This window comes from Salmo salar, chromosome ssa05, assembly GCF_905237065.1.
Source record: "Salmo salar chromosome ssa05, Ssal_v3.1, whole genome shotgun sequence".
In the NCBI taxonomy this organism is placed as follows: Eukaryota; Metazoa; Chordata; class Actinopteri; order Salmoniformes; family Salmonidae; genus Salmo; species Salmo salar.
Window position 1 is genome coordinate 87,782,052 of NC_059446.1, and position 19,019 is coordinate 87,801,070.

Below are 19,019 nucleotides of genomic sequence, written 5' to 3' on the forward strand. Positions count from 1 at the left end.
AGAGGAATCTCCTCTTCCCTTCAGACTGCTCCTCAGTTCATGCACCTTGGTTGAAGAGAGAGGTAGCGGCAAAGTTCCTTTCCCTTCAACTGACAACAAAGGCATCTGGTCCAACCACCTACAGTAGCCTATTTAACCTCTGGGACATGCACTTGAACTGGCTGGTGAAGAACCAGCAGGGCTGATGAGCCAATAACTCTCCCCACTAAAAACAGTCTTTGTGAGAATAGTTCCCCCTTCTGGTGAAGCCCTGCTAAACTAGCCAAATATAAAAATACAAGTTGTATCGACAAGATAACAAAAGTTATTTATTTGTAAAAATGCTTTTCAGAAATCACAAAATATACTCAAAAATGTATTCCAGTAAGTATTCACACAATGTCATTAAGTGATTTATGATATTTTTCCTATGTAGTATGTTTAACATAGTTTTCCATGTTGCTATAGAAAAAGTTAGACATTCTACAAGGGGAAAATATAAAGTCACCTTATTGTTATTTAATCAGTTATAGGTCCCTTCTGATCCAGAGTTTAATTTATTTTACAGGGAATCAAACACTAATAAATAAAATCTACACTATTGATCACACAGTTAAACATGGCCTCAGCAACCAAGCACTAATATGTGAACTACAACATCGGGTAGCTTAGTCATAACGCCTGGTCTGCTGTTATTACATGACAGATACAACAAAGTCTTGATCTCATAGCAACAAATATAAACTTGATGCAAATATCATTATGCAGTAGTTCTCTTTAAAAAATAATGTTGTACACATGTAATAAACAGACAACGTGACAATGTCTTGACAGCATGGTAGGAGTTTGAACTGAAAAACGTAAATGGTGTGTTTTCTTTCTTCCGTGTCACATCACATCTGCCACCTCCTGAAGCCCATGAACATGCTGCAGGCGTAGCAGAGTGTCACCACAAAGGCAAATATCTAGAGGAGAACCAGGACAACAACAAAAAGGTTAGGTTAACTCACAGAAAGCCTTGAGCAATGACACCTAATGTAATAGCAGCAGCTATATAGTACAGCAACATCACTGAACCAACTAGTAGTATAGAATCAGGAGAACAATGAACAAACATTAACTCATGGAATGCAAAGGCCTACAGCTCCTTTTACTGAAAAAACATTGACTTAGATTAGGAGTTTACTACAGAGCTTTTGTGTTTGGTCTCCTTGGTAATGAAGTGTTAGGTTCTGAAAATAGCTCTGTGCAGTACAGGAGCTACCAATACAGAAATGGAGGAGGCTGTCAGGACAAAGCACAACATCCGTTCACTCTCAGCAGTAGAACACTGATTCATGTAATACGACCTCACCAAGGCACTAAAAACATCACTGTGTTATAGTAGTAACAGACCTCTGGGTTTATAATACTGGAACAATAATAACATGTTATAGTAGTAACAGACCTCTGGGTTTATAATACAGGAACAATAATAACATGTTATAGTAGTAACAGACCTCTGGGTTTATAATACAGGAACAATAATAACATGTTATAGTAGTAACAGACCTCTGGGTTTATAATACAGGAACAATAATAACATGTTATAGTAGTAACAGACCTCTGGGTTTATAATACTGGAACAATAATAACACGTGTTATAGTAGTAACAGACCTCTGGGTTTATAATACAGGAACAATAATAACAGTGTTATAGTAGTAACAGACCTCTGGGTTTATAATACAGGAACAATAATAACATGTTATAGTAGTAACAGACCTCTGGGTTTATAATACAGGAACAATAATAACATGTTATAGTAGTAACAGACCTCTGGGTTTATAATACAGGAACAATAATAAGATCACTGTGTTATAGTAGTAACAGACCTCTGGGTTTATAATACAGGAACAATAATAACATGTTATAGTAGTAACAGACCTCTGGGTTTATAATACAGGAACAATAATAACATGTTATAGTAGTAACAGACCTCTGGGTTTATAATACAGGAACAATAATAACATGTTATAGTAGTAACAGACCTCTGGGTTTATAATACTGGAACAATAATAACATGTTACAGTAGTAACAGACCTCTGGGTTTATAATACTGGAACAATAATAACATGTTATAGCAGTAACAGACCTCTGGGTTTATAATACAGGAACAATAATAACATGTTATAGTAGTAACAGACCTCTGGGTTTATAATACAGGAACAATAATAACATGTTATAGTAGTAACAGACCTCTGGGTTTATAATACTGGAACAATAATAACATTGTGTTATAGCAGTAACAGACCTCTGGGTTTATAATACAGGAACAATAATAACATCACGTGTTATAGTAGTAACAGACCTCTGGGTTTATAATACAGGAACAATAATAACAATGTGTTATAGTAGTAACAGACCTCTGGGTTTATAATACAGGAACAATAATAACATGTTATAGTAGTAACAGACCTCTGGGTTTATAATACAGGAACAATAATAACATGTTATAGTAGTAACAGACCTCTGGGTTTATAATACTGGAACAATAATAACATGTTATAGTAGTAACAGACCTCTGGGTTTATAATACTGGAACAATAATAACATGTTATAGTAGTAACAGACCTCTGGGTTTATAATACAGGAACAATAATAACATGTTATAGTAGTAACAGACCTCTGGGTTTATAATACTGGAACAATAATAACATTGTGTTATAGTAGTAACAGACCTCTGGGTTTATAATACAGGAACAATAATAACATGTTATAGTAGTAACAGACCTCTGGGTTTATAATACTGGAACAATAATAACATGTTATAGTAGTAACAGACCTCTGGGTTTATAATACAGGAACAATAATAACATGTTATAGTAGTAACAGACCTCTGGGTTTATAATACAGGAACAATAATAACAACTGTGTTATAGTAGTAACAGACCTCTGGGTTTATAATACAGGAACAATAATAACACTGTTATAGTAGTAACAGACCTCTGGGTTTATAATACAGGAACAATAATAACATTGTTATAGTAGTAACAGACCTCTGGGTTTATAATACAGGAACAATAATAACATCACTGTGTTTTAGCAGTAACAGACCTCTGGGTTTATAATACCATGTTATAGTAGTAACAGACCTCTGGGTTTATAATACTGGAACAATAATAACATCACTGTGTTATAGTAGTAACAGACCTCTGGGTTTATAATACAGGAACAATAATAACATGTTATAGCAGTAACAGACCTCTGGGTTTATAATACAGGAACAATAATAACATGTTATAGTAGTAACAGACCTCTGGGTTTATAATACAGGAACAATAATAACATATTGTTATAGTAGTAACAGACCTCTGGGTTTATAATACAGGAACAATAATAACAATGTTATAGTAGTAACAGACCTCTGGGTTTATAATACAGGAACAATAATAACATGTTATAGTAGTAACAGACCTCTGGGTTTATAATACAGGAACAATAATAACATGTTATAGTAGTAACAGACCTCTGGGTTTATAATACAGGAACAATAATAACATGTTATAGTAGTAACAGACCTCTGGGTTTATAATACAGGAACAATAATAACAGTGTTATAGTAGTAACAGACCTCTGGGTTTATAATACAGGAACAATAATAACATGTTATAGTAGTAACAGACCTCTGGGTTTATAATACAGGAACAATAATAACATGTTATAGTAGTAACAGACCTCTGGGTTTATAATACAGGAACAATAATAACATGTTATAGTAGTAACAGACCTCTGGGTTTATAATACAGGAACAATAATAACACTGTTATAGCAGTAACAGACCTCTGGGTTTATAATACAGGAACAATAATAACATCACTGTGTTATAGCAGTAACAGACCTCTGGGTTTATAATACTGGAACAATAATAACATTGTTATAGTAGTAACAGACCTCTGGGTTTATAATACAGGAACAATAATAACAATTGTTATAGTAGTAACAGACCTCTGGGTTTATAATACAGGAACAATAATAACATGTTATAGTAGTAACAGACCTCTGGGTTTATAATACAGGAACAATAATAACATGTTATAGTAGTAACAGACCTCTGGGTTTATAATACAGGAACAATAATAACATGTTATAGCAGTAACAGACCTCTGGGTTTATAATACAGGAACAATAATAACATCACTGTGTTATAGCAGTAACAGACCTCTGGGTTTATAATACAGGAACAATAATAACATTGTGTTATAGTAGTAACAGACCTCTGGGTTTATAATACAGGAACAATAATAACATATGTGTTATAGTAGTAACAGACCTCTGGGTTTATAATACAGGAACAATAATAACATGTTATAGTAGTAACAGACCTCTGGGTTTATAATACAGGAACAATAATAACAATGTTATAGTAGTAACAGACCTCTGGGTTTATAATACAGGAACAATAATAACATGTTATAGTAGTAACAGACCTCTGGGTTTATAATACAGGAACAATAATAACAGTGTTATAGTAGTAACAGACCTCTGGGTTTATAATACTGGAACAATAATAACATCACTGTGTTATAGCAGTAACAGACCTCTGGGTTTATAATACTGGAACAATAATAACATGTTATAGTAGTAACAGACCTCTGGGTTTATAATACAGGAACAATAATAACATCACTGTGTTATAGTAGTAACAGACCTCTGGGTTTATAATACTGGAACAATAATAACATGTTATAGTAGTAACAGACCTCTGGGTTTATAATACAGGAACAATAATAACATGTTATAGTAGTAACAGACCTCTGGGTTTATAATACAGGAACAATAATAACATGTTATAGTAGTAACAGACCTCTGGGTTTATAATACAGGAACAATAATAACATGTTATAGTAGTAACAGACCTCTGGGTTTATAATACTGGAACAATAATAACATGTTATAGCAGTAACAGACCTCTGGGTTTATAATACAGGAACAATAATAACATCACTGTGTTATAGTAGTAACAGACCTCTGGGTTTATAATACAGGAACAATAATAACATGTTATAGTAGTAACAGACCTCTGGGTTTATAATACTGGAACAATAATAACATAGTGTTATAGCAGTAACAGACCTCTGGGTTTATAATACAGGAACAATAATAACATCACTGTGTTATAGTAGTAACAGACCTCTGGGTTTATAATACAGGAACAATAATAACATGTTATAGTAGTAACAGACCTCTGGGTTTATAATACTGGAACAATAATAACATCACTGTGTTATAGTAGTAACAGACCTCTGGGTTTATAATACTGGAACAATAATAACATGTTATAGCAGTAACAGACCTCTGGGTTTATAATACAGGAACAATAATAACATCACTGTGTTATAGTAGTAACAGACCTCTGGGTTTATAATACAGGAACAATAATAACATGTTATAGTAGTAACAGACCTCTGGGTTTATAATACAGGAACAATAATAACATGTTATAGTAGTAACAGACCTCTGGGTTTATAATACAGGAACAATAATAACACGTGTTATAGTAGTAACAGACCTCTGGGTTTATAATACAGGAACAATAATAACATGTTATAGTAGTAACAGACCTCTGGGTTTATAATACTGGAACAATAATAACATGTTATAGTAGTAACAGACCTCTGGGTTTATAATACAGGAACAATAATAACATGTTATAGTAGTAACAGACCTCTGGGTTTATAATACAGGAACAATAATAACATGTTACAGTAGTAACAGACCTCTGGGTTTATAATACTGGAACAATAATAACATGTTATAGTAGTAACAGACCTCTGGGTTTATAATACAGGAACAATAATAACACGTGTTATAGTAGTAACAGACCTCTGGGTTTATAATACAGGAACAATAATAACATGTTATAGTAGTAACAGACCTCTGGGTTTATAATACTGGAACAATAATAACAACTGTTATAGTAGTAACAGACCTCTGGGTTTATAATACAGGAACAATAATAACATGTTATAGTAGTAACAGACCTCTGGGTTTATAATACAGGAACAATAATAACATGTTATAGTAGTAACAGACCTCTGGGTTTATAATACAGGAACAATAATAACAATGTTATAGTAGTAACAGACCTCTGGGTTTATAATACAGGAACAATAATAACATGTTATAGTAGTAACAGACCTCTGGGTTTATAATACAGGAACAATAATAACATTGTTATAGTAGTAACAGACCTCTGGGTTTATAATACAGGAACAATAATAACATGTTATAGTAGTAACAGACCTCTGGGTTTATAATACAGGAACAATAATAACATGTTATAGTAGTAACAGACCTCTGGGTTTATAATACAGGAACAATAATAACATCAATGTGTTATAGCAGTAACAGACCTCTGGGTTTATAATACAGGAACAATAATAACATCACTGTGTTATAGCAGTAACAGACCTCTGGGTTTATAATACTGGAACAATAATAACATGTTATAGTAGTAACAGACCTCTGGGTTTATAATACTGGAACAATAATAACATCACTGTGTTATAGCAGTAACAGACCTCTGGGTTTATAATACTGGAACAATAATAACATGTTATAGTAGTAACAGACCTCTGGGTTTATAATACAGGAACAATAATAACATCACTGTGTTATAGTAGTAACAGACCTCTGGGTTTATAATACTGGAACAATAATAACATGTTATAGTAGTAACAGACCTCTGGGTTTATAATACTGGAACAATAATAACATGTTATAGCAGTAACAGACCTCTGGGTTTATAATACAGGAACAATAATAACATATGTGTTATAGTAGTAACAGACCTCTGGGTTTATAATACAGGAACAATAATAACATGTTATAGCAGTAACAGACCTCTGGGTTTATAATACCATGTTATAGTAGTAACAGACCTCTGGGTTTATAATACTGGAACAATAATAACATCACTGTGTTATAGTAGTAACAGACCTCTGGGTTTATAATACAGGAACAATAATAACATGTTATAGCAGTAACAGACCTCTGGGTTTATAATACAGGAACAATAATAACATGTTATAGTAGTAACAGACCTCTGGGTTTATAATACAGGAACAATAATAACATGTTATAGCAGTAACAGACCTCTGGGTTTATAATACCATGTTATAGTAGTAACAGACCTCTGGGTTTATAATACAGGAACAATAATAACATGTTATAGTAGTAACAGACCTCTGGGTTTATAATACAGGAACAATAATAACATGTTATAGTAGTAACAGACCTCTGGGTTTATAATACAGGAACAATAATAACATGTTATAGTAGTAACAGACCTCTGGGTTTATAATACTGGAACAATAATAACATCACTGTGTTATAGCAGTAACAGACCTCTGGGTTTATAAGACAGGAACAATAATAACATGTTATAGCAGTAACAGACCTCTGGGTTTATAATACAGGAACAATAATAACATCACTGTGTTATAGTAGTAACAGACCTCTGGGTTTATAAGACAGGAACAATAATAACATGTTATAGCAGTAACAGACCTCTGGGTTTATAATACAGGAACAATAATAACATCATGTTATAGCAGTAACAGACCTCTGGGTTTATAATACAGGAACAATAATAACAATTGTTATAGTAGTAACAGACCTCTGGGTTTATAATACAGGAACAATAATAACATGTTATAGTAGTAACAGACCTCTGGGTTTATAATACAGGAACAATAATAACATGTTATAGTAGTAACAGACCTCTGGGTTTATAATACAGGAACAATAATAACATCTGTGTTATAGTAGTAACAGACCTCTGGGTTTATAATACAGGAACAATAATAACATACTGTGTTATAGTAGTAACAGACCTCTGGGTTTATAATACAGGAACAATAATAACATGTTATAGCAGTAACAGACCTCTGGGTTTATAATACAGGAACAATAATAACAACTGTGTTATAGTAGTAACAGACCTCTGGGTTTATAATACAGGAACAATAATAACATTGTTATAGTAGTAACAGACCTCTGGGTTTATAATACAGGAACAATAATAACATGTTATAGTAGTAACAGACCTCTGGGTTTATAATACAGGAACAATAATAACATGTTATAGTAGTAACAGACCTCTGGGTTTATAATACAGGAACAATAATAACATCACTGTTATAGTAGTAACAGACCTCTGGGTTTATAATACAGGAACAATAATAACATGTTATAGTAGTAACAGACCTCTGGGTTTATAATACTGGAACAATAATAACATCACTGTGTTATAGTAGTAACAGACCTCTGGGTTTATAATACAGGAACAATAATAACATGTTATAGTAGTAACAGACCTCTGGGTTTATAATACAGGAACAATAATAACATCACTGTGTTATAGTAGTAACAGACCTCTGGGTTTATAATACTGGAACAATAATAACATGTTATAGCAGTAACAGACCTCTGGGTTTATAATACAGGAACAATAATAACATGTTATAGTAGTAACAGACCTCTGGGTTTATAATACTGGAACAATAATAACATCACTGTGTTATAGTAGTAACAGACCTCTGGGTTTATAATACTGGAACAATAATAACATGTTATAGTAGTAACAGACCTCTGGGTTTATAAGACAGGAACAATAATAACAATGTGTTATAGCAGTAACAGACCTCTGGGTTTATAATACAGGAACAATAATAACATGTTATAGTAGTAACAGACCTCTGGGTTTATAATACAGGAACAATAATAACATGTGTTATAGTAGTAACAGACCTCTGGGTTTATAATACAGGAACAATAATAACATGTTATAGTAGTAACAGACCTCTGGGTTTATAATACAGGAACAATAATAACATGTTATAGTAGTAACAGACCTCTGGGTTTATAATACTGGAACAATAATAACATGTTATAGTAGTAACAGACCTCTGGGTTTATAATACAGGAACAATAATAACAAGTGTTATAGTAGTAACAGACCTCTGGGTTTATAATACAGGAACAATAATAACATGTTATAGTAGTAACAGACCTCTGGGTTTATAATACAGGAACAATAATAACATCACTGTGTTATAGTAGTAACAGACCTCTGGGTTTATAATACAGGAACAATAATAACATGTTATAGTAGTAACAGACCTCTGGGTTTATAATACAGGAACAATAATAACATGTTATAGTAGTAACAGACCTCTGGGTTTATAATACTGGAACAATAATAACATGTTATAGTAGTAACAGACCTCTGGGTTTATAATACAGGAACAATAATAACATGTTATAGTAGTAACAGACCTCTGGGTTTATAATACAGGAACAATAATAACATGTTATAGTAGTAACAGACCTCTGGGTTTATAATACTGGAACAATAATAACATCACTGTGTTATAGTAGTAACAGACCTCTGGGTTTATAATACTGGAACAATAATAACATGTTATAGCAGTAACAGACCTCTGGGTTTATAATACAGGAACAATAATAACATCACTGTGTTATAGTAGTAACAGACCTCTGGGTTTATAATACAGGAACAATAATAACATGTTATAGTAGTAACAGACCTCTGGGTTTATAATACTGGAACAATAATAACATCACTGTGTTATAGTAGTAACAGACCTCTGGGTTTATAATACAGGAACAATAATAACATGTTATAGTAGTAACAGACCTCTGGGTTTATAATACTGGAACAATAATAACATGTTACAGTAGTAACAGACCTCTGGGTTTATAATACAGGAACAATAATAACATCATGTGTTATAGTAGTAACAGACCTCTGGGTTTATAATACAGGAACAATAATAACATGTGTTATAGTAGTAACAGACCTCTGGGTTTATAATACAGGAACAATAATAACATGTTATAGCAGTAACAGACCTCTGGGTTTATAATACTGGAACAATAATAACATCACTGTTATAGTAGTAACAGACCTCTGGGTTTATAATACAGGAACAATAATAACATGTTATAGTAGTAACAGACCTCTGGGTTTATAATACAGGAACAATAATAACATGTTATAGTAGTAACAGACCTCTGGGTTTATAATACTGGAACAATAATAACATCACTGTGTTTTAGCAGTAACAGACCTCTGGGTTTATAATACTGGAACAATAATAACATGTTATAGTAGTAACAGACCTCTGGGTTTATAATACAGGAACAATAATAACATGTTATAGCAGTAACAGACCTCTGGGTTTATAATACAGGAACAATAATAACACACTGTGTTATAGTAGTAACAGACCTCTGGGTTTATAATACAGGAACAATAATAACATGTTATAGTAGTAACAGACCTCTGGGTTTATAATACAGGAACAATAATAACATGTTATAGTAGTAACAGACCTCTGGGTTTATAATACTGGAACAATAATAACATGTTATAGTAGTAACAGACCTCTGGGTTTATAATACAGGAACAATAATAACATGTTATAGTAGTAACAGACCTCTGGGTTTATAATACAGGAACAATAATAACATGTTATAGTAGTAACAGACCTCTGGGTTTATAATACAGGAACAATAATAACATGTTATAGTAGTAACAGACCTCTGGGTTTATAATACTGGAACAATAATAACATCACTGTGTTATAGTAGTAACAGACCTCTGGGTTTATAATACAGGAACAATAATAACATCACTGTGTTATAGTAGTAACAGACCTCTGGGTTTATAATACAGGAACAATAATAACATCACTGTGTTATAGTAGTAACAGACCTCTGGGTTTATAATACTGGAACAATAATAACATCACTGTGTTATAGTAGTAACAGACCTCTGGGTTTATAATACTGGAAGAATCGATTCCAATAACTGATCGTTTGCTTGTCTGCCTGGAGTGCCAGATGAGTAGGTTGTCATTAGTTACCACAAAGTCATAATTATGGCTAAACCACACCGATTTCTACAATTTATCTTCTTCATCTGATTTAAACCTTATATTAAGATCAAAAAGATCATTTTTCTTTTCATGTATTTTTACGATATAAACAATTTTGACGTTGGTAACTAGTGGCAACCAGATGGGTAGGGTTTGCAGATCTGGAAACTTTCTATTGGTTTATCAACCCAGGCAAACTCAAACAGACACGTACAGTATGAAGAATTTGAATTAAAAGCCTGGTCTGATCAGTGAACCACCATTTGCATTACAGATAGCCTTGACATTTTGTGTTAGTGTACACTGACCGTAGCTGCCACGTTAATACTGTATTGTCTGTTGTCCAGGAAGGTGAGTATATTTCCACTAGGGGCTGTTACACATCCTGGTATGGAGCTGTTGGTGCTACTGATGACCCCTCTGGCTGCCGTAACAGCAGCCTCCAGCACCAAGGCACTGAAGTAGAACAGCAGTGCTGTGAAGTGGTACAGCACATCCTGCAATGAAGATGGAAAGACAGGGTTATAATATGGATTGAGAGTAGTCAGGTCTCGTTGAATGTATTGAGAAAATCACGTGTGATAGGAGGTTACAGTAAGAGACCAGCCACCTCCCAGAGAGATAGGGGTTACAGTTAGAGACCGACGAGAGATAGGGGTTACAGTAAGAGACCCGCCACCTCCCAGAGAGATAGGGAGATAGGGGTTACAGTAAGAGAGGAGGGGTACAGTAAGAGACCGGCCACCTCCCAGAGAGATAGGGGTGAGGCTCCCAGAGAGATAGGGGTTACAGTAAGAGACCGGCCGCCTCCCAGAGAGATAGGGGTTACAGTAAGAGACCGGCCACCTCCCAGAGAGATAGGGGGTTACAGTAAGAGACCGGCCGCTCCGACCCTCCCAGAGAGATAGGGGTTACAGTAAGAGACCGCCCCGAGAGCAGTAAGAGACCGGCCGCCTCCCAGATAGATAGGGGGTTACAGTAAGAGACTGGCCACCTCCCAGAGAGATAGGGGTTACAGTAAGAGACCGGCCACCTCCCAGAGAGATAGGGGTTACAGTAAGAGACCGGCTGCCTCCCAAATAGCACCCTACTATTATATAGTGCACTATCTTTGACCTACGTTTGACCTGAGCCTTATGATTAAGGGTGCAATTTCGTAGGTAGCCACATTCTCCCTTCTGTTGACAATGGGGACTCAGGGCCCACAGACTGGCTATTGTCTGGTGTGAGCTCACCATTCTCTCAGTAGCTGTGTCACAAGCTTTGTTTTCTCATCGTCTATGACACACACACACACACACACACACACACACACACACACACACACACACACACACACACACACACACACACACACACACACACACACACACACACACACACACACACACGAGAAGAACTGGAGCCTGGTGGGTCTGAGGATAGGTCCCAAATGGTACTCTATTCCCTATATAGTGCACTACTATCGACCAGGGTCATTTGGGACACAGACTGTGTCAGTACTGTACTGTAGCTAGTAGTGTAGGCAGTACCCTTCAAGTCAACCTCTAGTGCAGTCAGTCATTAGTACTTCATGTTCATTATTAGTTCATGTGTAAGTGTGGCAAAGTCATTTTGGATAAAAGCGTCTGCTAAATGGCAGAAATATAATTAAAATATGAAAGTGTTAATACATGTGGAAAAAGCATTGAGGATACATTAGGCACAGCAGCAGCAGAGCTGGGATCAGGGCCAGCAGCAGCAGAGCTAGGATAGGATAAAGTAATCCTTCTAACCCCCCCCATAAAAGATTTAGATGCACTATTGTAAAGTGGTTGTTCCACTGGATATCATAAGTTGAATGCACCAATTTGTAAGTCGCTTTGGATAAGAGCGTCTGCTAAATGACTTAAATGTAAATGTAATCAGGGCCAGCAGCAGCAGAGCTGGAATCGGGGCCAGCAGCAGCAGAGCTGGGATCGGGGCCAGCAGCAGCAGAGCTGGGATCGGGGCCAGCCGCAGTAGCAGCAGCAGAGCTGGGATCGGGGCCAGCAGCAGCAGAGCTGGGATCGGGGCCAGCAGCAGCAGAGCTGGGATCGGGGCCAGCAGCAGTAGCAGCAGTAGAGCTGGGATCGGGGACAGAAGCAGTAGAGCTGGGATCGGGGACAGAAGCAGCAGAGCTGGGATCGGGGCCAGCAGTAGCAGAGCTGGGATCAGGGCCAGCAGTAGCAGAGCTGGGATCAGGGCCAGCAGCAGTAGCAGCAGTAGAGCTGGGATCGGGGACAGCAGCAGCAGAGCTGGGATCGGGGACAGCAGCAGCAGAGCTGGGATCGGGGCCAGCAGCAGCAGAGCTGGGATCGGGGCCAGCAGCAGTAGCAGCAGAGCTGGGATCGGGGACAGCAGCAGCAGAGCTGGGATCAGGGCCAGTAGCAATAGCAGCAGAGCTGGGATCAGGGCCAGTAGCGATAGCAGCAGAGCTGGGATCAGGGCCAGCAGCAATAGCAGCAGAGCTGGGATCAGGGCCAGCAGCAATAGCAGCAGAGCTGGGATCGGGGCCAGCAGCAATAGCAGCTGAGCTGGGATCAGGGCCAGCAGCAATAGCAGCTGAGCTGGGATCAGGGCCAGCAGCAATAGCAGCTGAGCTGGGATCAGGGCCCGCAGCAATAGCAGCAGTAGAGCTGGGATCAGGGCCCGCAGCAATAGCAGCAGTAGAGCTGGGATCAGGGCCCGCAGCAATAGCAGCAGTAGAGCTGGGATCAGGGCCCGCAGCAACAGAGCTGGGATCAGGGCCAGTAGGAATAGCAGCAGAGCTGGGATCAGGGCCAGCAGCGATGGCAGCAGAGCTGGGATCAGGGCCAGCAGCGATGGCAGCAGAGCTGGGATCAGGGCCAGCAGCGATAGCAGCAGAGCTGGGATCAGGGCCAGCAGCGATAGCAGCAGAGCTGGGATCAGGGCCAGCAGCGATAGCAGCAGAGCTGGGATCAGGGCCAGCAGCGATAGCAGCAGAGCTGGGATCAGGGCCAGCAGCGATAGCAGCAGAGCTGGGATCAGGGCCAGCAGCGATGGCAGCAGAGCTGGGATCAGGGCCAGCAGCGATAGCAGCAGAGCTGGGATCAGGGCCAGCAGCGATAGCAGCAGAGCTGGGATCAGGGCCAGCAGCGATAGCAGCAGAGCTGGGATCAGGGCCAGCAGCGATAGCAGCAGAGCTGGGATCAGGGCCAGCAGCGATAGCAGCAGAGCTGGGATCAGGGCCAGTAGGAATAGCAGCAGAGCTGGGATCAGGGCCAGCAGCGATAGCAGCAGAGCTGGGATCAGGGCCAGCAGCGATAGCAGCAGAGCTGGGATCAGGGCCAGCAGCGATAGCAGCAGAGCTGGGATCAGGGCCAGCAGCGATAGCAGCAGAGCTGGGATCAGGGCCAGTAGGAATAGCAGCAGAGCTGGGATCAGGGCCAGCAGCGATAGCAGCAGAGCTGGGATCAGGGCCAGTGTGAGGACTGATTGGTACAACACTGACTGGGTCTTTCCGTCTGCCTGCCTAGGACCGTTGTTTTTCAGTAAATTAAATGACAGACGGTTTTACATTATGGCTCACCCAGCACATGCAGTGTGTTCTTGCCGTTATAATGTGCACTAGGCTCCGCCCTGTTACATGGCTTTAAGTTTCTTGACAGACTAGTAGAGCAGCTCTCTGTAATGTTTCAGTGTTTCTGGTCAGTGTTGATACCTGCATGTAGAGGCACGCTCATGACTAAAGTTGTGATGAGATCATACTCAGTAGGTGTGGTGCAGAGTGTTTCAATCTGTGTGTCATTTAACCCCACACACACACACACACACACACACACACACACACACACACACACACACACACACACACACACACACACACACACACACACACACACACACACACACACACACACACACACACACACACAACTGTAATTAGGACTATGAAGGAGCAGGATTGTTCTACATCTGTAGTGACATGACACTGAATGGAACATCCTTTCAGGAGTTTAGGGGAACTGCTATGGAGTCAGCAGCATTTCAATGAGGCTCCTGAAGAACATGGTCTCCTGATTATTCTCAAAGCTATTGTGTTTGATTTGCAGGGTGATCTCCAAATTCATCAGATTCATATAGTAAATGTCCGATCTGAAGACTACTATTTGTTTATCATTTGAATTGTGTTTAGTGCCGAGGTGGAACTAAACCCTGCACCAACCAGTAGCTCTCCAGGACTGGAGCTGGACAGCCCTGAATTGATAAACCAAACAGACCAGGAAGACTGGAGCTGGACAGCCCTGAAGTGTTAAACCAAACAGACCAGGAAGACTGGAGCTGGACAGCCCTGAAGTGACAACCAAACAGACCAGGAAGACTGGAGCTGGACAGCCCTGAAGTGTTAAACCAAACAGACCAGGAAGACTGGAGCTGGACAGCCCTGAAGTGACCAACCAAACAGACCAGGAAGACTGGAGCTGGACAGCCCTGAAGTGTTAAACCAAACAGACCAGGAAGACTGGAGCTGGACAGCCCTGAAGTGTTAAACCAAACAGACCAGGAAGACTGGAGCTGGACAGCCCTGAAGTGACAAACCAAACAGACCAGGAAGACTGGAGCTGGACAGCCCTGAAGTGATAAACCAAACAGACCAGGAAGACTGGAGCTGGACAGCCCTGAAGTGTTAAATACCAAACAGACCAGGAAGACTGGAGCTGGACAGCCCTGAAGTGATAAACCAAACAGACCAGGAAGACTGGAGCTGGACAGCCCTGAAGTGTTAAACCAAACAGACCAGGAAGACTGGAGCTGGACAGCCCTGAAGTGATAAACCAAACAGACCAGGAAGACTCTACCTCTGATAAAGATGTCATGTGACGTCAGAATACCTGTGTATATCTGACAGTAAGAAGATCTGTATCTCTGCTGGTTTTTCAGTGCTCCCAACCTGTTTACCAAAAATGTGTTGTTTTTTGTGACCTGTTCCTTGGGTAATCCTCGTCACTACACTCACCATCAGGTTCCAGTCAGTGTTGATTCTGTCAGCCAAGCCCAGGAGGAAGAGGAGGAGGTACACGCTGGAACAGAAGAACGTGCTGACAGAGACAAACATCACCCAGCCCTGTAGCAGGGGCACGGGCACGTTGGAGGAGGCCACCAGGATCCATACTAACCCTCCAAATATCTGGAAGAACAGAATAGAGAAGATTTGTTAGACAAGTCATCATACGTGAGACTGATTGATATTTGTGACATAATAAATGCTTTAAGAATAACAAGACTGTTTGGCCAGACTGTGAGATCTGATCATGACATGAATGACAGTTTATTTAAAATGCATCCTAGGCCTGACACAGGGTACGATTTCCATTTGTGAAAAGTAGCAGGCTGTTATTGAACTGAATACAGATTATTTATAGGCCTAAAAGGAGCAGGCTGTTATTGAACTGAATACAGATTATTTATAGGCCTAAAAGGAGCAGGCTGTTATTAAACTGAATACAGATTATTTATAGGCCTAAAAGGAGCAGGCTGTTATTAAACTGAATACAGATTATTTATAGGCCTAAAAGGGGCAGGCTGCTATTGAACTGAATACAGATTATTTATAGGCCTAAAAGGAGCAGGCTGTTATTAAACTGAATACAGATTATTTATAGGCCTAAAAGGAGCAGGCTGTTATTAAACTGAATACAGATTATTTATAGGCCTAAAAGGAGCAGGCTGTTATTGAACTGAATACAGATTATTTATAGGCCTAAAAGGAGCAGGCTGTTATTAAACTGAATACAGATTATTTATAGGCCTAAAAGGAGCAGGCTGTTATTAAACTGAATACAGATTATTTATAGGCCTAAAAGGAGCAGGCTGTTATTGAACTGAATACAGATTATTTATAGGCCTAAAAGGAGCAGGCTGTTATTGAACTGAATACAGATTATTTATAGGCCTAAAAGGAGCAGGCTGTTATTAAACTGAATACAGATTATTTATAGGCCTAAAAGGAGCAGGCTGTTATTAAACTGAATACAGATTATTTATAGGCCTAAAAGGAGCAGGCTGTTATTGAACTGAACACAGTATTTATAGGCCTAAAAGGAGCAGGCTGTTATTAAACTGAATACAGATTATTTATAGGCCTAAAAGGAGCAGGCTGTTATTAAACTGAATACAGATTATTTATAGGCCTAAAAGGTGCAGGCTGTTATTAAACTGAATACAGATTATTTATAGGCCTAAAAGGAGCAGGCTGTTATTAAACTGAATACAGATTATTTATAGGCCTAAAAGGAGCAGGCTGTTATTGAACTGAATACAGATTATTTATAGGCCTAAAAGGAGCAGGCTGCTATTGAACTGAATACAGATTATTTATAGGCCTAAAAGGAGCAGGCTGTTATTGAACTGAATACAGATTATTTATAGGCCTAAAAGGAGCAGGCTGTTATTGAACTGAATACAGATTATTTATAGGCCTAAAAGGAGCAGGCTGTTATTGAACTGAACACAGATATTTATAGGCCTAAAAGGAGCAGGCTGTTATTGAACTGAATACAGATTATTTATAGGCCTAAAAGGAGCAGGCTGTTATTGAACTGAATACAGATTATTTATAGGCCTAAAAGGAGCAGGCTGTTATTGAACTGAATACAGATTATTTATAGGCCTAAAAGGAGCAGGCTGCTATTGAACTGAATACAGATTATTTATAGGCCTAAAAGGAGCAGGCTGTTATTAAACTGAATACAGATTATTTATAGGCCTAAAAGGAGCAGGCTGTTATTGAACTGAATACAGATTATTTATAGGCCTAAAAGGAGCAGGCTGTTATTAAACTGAATACAGATTATTTATAGGCCTAAAAGGAGCAGGCTGTTATTGAACTGAATACAGATTATTTATAGGCCTAGTAGCACACTGCTATACTATTTAGCTGGAGAACAGTTGTATCTATTTTATCGTTCACTTCACAATGACAAAATGTACAGTATGCTCTGCTCCTATCACTACTACACTATCGGATTGTACAATAGGGGAGTTGGTTATATGCCGTTAGTAAAACACAGCCGAAGTACAGTAATGACTGAACTCCCATTACTATGACGCTACCTGCCTGGCTACTCTGATAGCGGCATACGTAACTTCCTGTGCGATGAAAAAGCAAATCCTAAAACTCTAATGAACAAAATAAACTAAACAGGATTAAGAGACTATCGATTAGACTGCAGTTTCTCCAATTAGGCCCACTTCAAACAAGGGTGTAACCAGAATCTATCTGACCACCGATTATGTTTTTGCTTACAAAACTCGTAGTCAGAAATAGAGATGCGACACTCACAATTTCCAAGCAGATCAGAGCACCGGAGTACGTCCTCAATATTTGAAGTCCCAATGGCAAAGATATCGTCGGCTCTGGGAATGCTGTCGCCGCAGGATTCGTCGCAGGCTCCGACATCCTTCCCGTCTTGTATCTCGACAAAGGACACCAACTCAGGCAAATTCTTCTGCAGTCATGTGTCCCTAACTGGTCGAACAGGTGCACGGCTCCTCCCTTCACTTTATCCAACTCTACCCGCCCGCAGAGTGGAGGCAGTCGCAGTTACCGCAATACCACACCTCGATCTCTCTGTCGCGACTCGCTAAAGATGAATCTGCTACGAATTGAACGTGCCTGAGAAAATGAGCGAGAGGTTCTACTATAGAATCCCTTTCCAGAAAAAAAGACGATACAAACAGGCAGACTAGATGCAGTGATGCCGATTAACTTCCACAGATGTTGATAGGCCACTCTAAAGTCAATATTAGTCTACCTGCAGAGGGAGAACATTCCAAGGTGAGAGGAGTCTGAGAAAGGAGAAAGGGAAAGCGGCGCTGTGATTTATCTGCAAGCTGAAACACCTTCATGGTTTAGGTAAATAATTGCACAACTTAAAGTTGTTTACTCAATAACCATGACCCACAGAGAAGCGTCTCCAAATAGCACCACACTCCCTACGTAGTGCACTACGTTTATGGTGCCATTTGGGACGTACACATAGCCTACACCTGCAAGCCTCTGAATTGAACAGAGCAGGAGTCCTGTCTGTAACTTATCTATATTGTCAGAGAGA

General features: G+C 38.8%; 1 protein-coding gene across 1 annotated transcript; it reads right to left on the reverse strand.

Annotated features, from left to right (window-relative positions):
- Positions 1-284: 284 nt before the first annotated feature.
- Positions 285-18,393, reverse strand: mal2 (mal, T cell differentiation protein 2). The gene is given in 4 exon segments (NM_001140988.1): positions 285-944; positions 11,232-11,420; positions 15,923-16,093; positions 18,248-18,393. Coding segments are annotated over 4 exon segments (549 nt in total). The 5' UTR covers positions 18,365-18,393; the 3' UTR covers positions 285-872.
- Positions 18,394-19,019: the final 626 nt, after the last annotated feature.